Genomic DNA, 2114 nt, shown 5'->3' with positions numbered 1-2114 from the left:
GGCCCGCACGCCGGCCCCGTCCCGCCGCCGCCGCCGCAGTGCAGGCAGAGGCGCGCCAAGTGCTGGTGCTGCCGCTCGAGCCGCGCCGCGCGCGCGAGCAGTAGCGCGCCCGACGCGGCCGGCGCGGCGCGGCAGGGCGGGCACAGCGTCTCGCTCACGCGCGTGAGGCCGTCGCAGGCGGCGCAGTGGCGCGATAGATAGAACGAGTCGATCGTGTGGCTCGAGCCCGCGGCCGCCGCGCCGACGCCGCCGCCGGCGGCGAGCTGCTGCTGCAGCTGCAGCCACTGCAGCTGCCGGGCGGCGCCGCCGGCGCCGCTCGCAGCGGCAGGCGGCGCGTCCCCCGGGAGAGCCAGCGCGCCGAGGGGGCGCTTTTGGGGTAGCAGGCGGTTGGGCTTGGGCATGGCGGCGAACCATGATCTGACGTCGGCCCCCACGAGGGAGAGGACGCGGTCCAAGGCGGGGATGATCTGGGGATTGGGTGGCCGGGCGCCCAGCAAGGGTGAGGCTCACGTTTGGAGTGGTGCGCGCTGAGCGATGGCGGGGTGTGAAGGGGAGCGAGACACAAACAGCAGGGGTGCAGGAGGAACGGAATTCCTGAGAGGGCGATGCGAGGCATCGCAGGCGCCGCTGGGCCGCGGCGTGCCATCTCCGTCTGCGCGCACACCCACATCGTAACAACACAGGACAATCCCAAAGAGGCAAAGCAGCGCGCCCCCGTCCCTACGGGCAAGCATTCCCCGGCGATCTCATCGTCGACGCCCATTCAAAAGTGTGAGAAAACGGTGCCGTGCTGTACCCGCCTGGCGCGTGATGTAGTAGGTCCCGTTGAGCCGCAGCCGGCCCTCGCTGGCGAGCAGCGCGTGCGGGGCCACCGCCAGGTCCACCAGCCGTGCGTTGGGCTCCCCATACACCACCACGTACGGCACGCGCTCCCCGTGTCTGTTTGCAGAGCGAACAGGGGATACATCAGTTTCAAGGATGATGAGGGGGTGCAAAAATAGTGGGTTTGTGGGCGTGTGTGTGGCCGGCAGCAGGGTGCCAAGGTGCACGCGTTCTGGGTGGTTGAAAGTTGGTCGGGTTGAACTCGAGGGAGGTGAGGGGAGCATGGCAGGAGGCCTGGGGGACGGCATGGGCGGCACACATCCCCGGTCTGCTGTGGGCGGCGGATGCAAATTGCAACTATGCGAGCTTGGGCACACCAGGCGCCGGGGGCCCGCGACCGCAGCGCCGGCCGAGCTTGGCTTCACACGAGGGCTTTGCCACAGCAACCAGCATTGTTTGCTGTGCGGCCTCTTCAGAAAATAACACAGAACCTCTTGCTGTCATGATGTGAGTCATGTGCCAAGCTCGTCAAAGGACTCCTGATGCAGCAGACGCACACGCGCGCCCCAAAGCCTGGAGCTTCCCTCAAAGCCCCACACCATGCAGTGGGCGCCAGCGTGCTCGGATAGCAAATCCTGACACGCCCTGAACCCCAAATCTATCGATTGCCCGCGCCCACCTGGGCTCCGCGCGCGGGTCGGCTGCCATGGCGCGCGCCGCCACGACCGCCGCGGGCGGCAGGGTGGCGGCGTTGACCGAGTACGTCCCCAGGCGCACCTCCTTGCAGAACACAAAGTCCTGATTTGGGGATGGGGGTGGGGAGGGAGATCGCGTGTTGGGGTGGGGAGAACGAGTGATGGGGGCATGGATGAAGAGACTGAGTGCAGGGCCAAGGAGAAGATTGGTAGCGGCAGGGTTGACGTGATTGAGTGTGGGGTGTGGGGGTAAAGGGTGGGACAAGGGGGAATGAGACCTCGTCGCATCGGTTACCAGTGCCCCCGACTGGTGCTGTGTGGCACCAGGTGAAATCACGGCTGGGCAAGACGCAGCTGGGCCTGCGGCCGATCTTCGCATCGGCCGGCGGCTGGTTCAAGGCAATACGGTATAGAGCCTCCTCTCAAAGCCCTGCCGCACCATCCCAGCACGACCCCAGCTTGTTGGGTGATCAACAACCCGCCGCGGCGCGGCTCAACAGCCGACCGGTCGCCCGCTTTATGCAACGCGGCCGCCGCCATCACCGTCCCTGAATCCTCCGCCTCCTGCCCCCTCTCCCCTCCCTCCCCCCCCCCCCC

General features: G+C 67.5%; 1 protein-coding gene across 1 annotated transcript in view; it reads right to left on the bottom strand.

The window, feature by feature from the left end:
• Positions 1 to 796: 796 nt before the first annotated feature.
• MNEG_14732 (DNA polymerase zeta subunit) overlaps positions 797 to 2114 on the bottom strand; it is a gene marked incomplete at both ends in the record, with an annotated part of 3320 nt that continues 2002 nt past the window's right edge. Inside the window, 2 exons of the mRNA XM_014036797.1 lie at positions 797 to 939; positions 1502 to 1620. Coding sequence (XP_013892251.1) covers positions 797 to 939; positions 1502 to 1620 — 262 coding nt within the window. The remainder of the gene's footprint in view (positions 940 to 1501; positions 1621 to 2114) is intronic.

This window comes from Monoraphidium neglectum, assembly GCF_000611645.1.
Source record: "Monoraphidium neglectum strain SAG 48.87 unplaced genomic scaffold scaffold04722, whole genome shotgun sequence".
Classification (NCBI taxonomy): domain Eukaryota; kingdom Viridiplantae; phylum Chlorophyta; class Chlorophyceae; order Sphaeropleales; family Selenastraceae; genus Monoraphidium; species Monoraphidium neglectum.
Note: the sequence above shows the minus strand (reverse complement) of the source record. Positions and strands in the feature narration are given on the sequence as shown.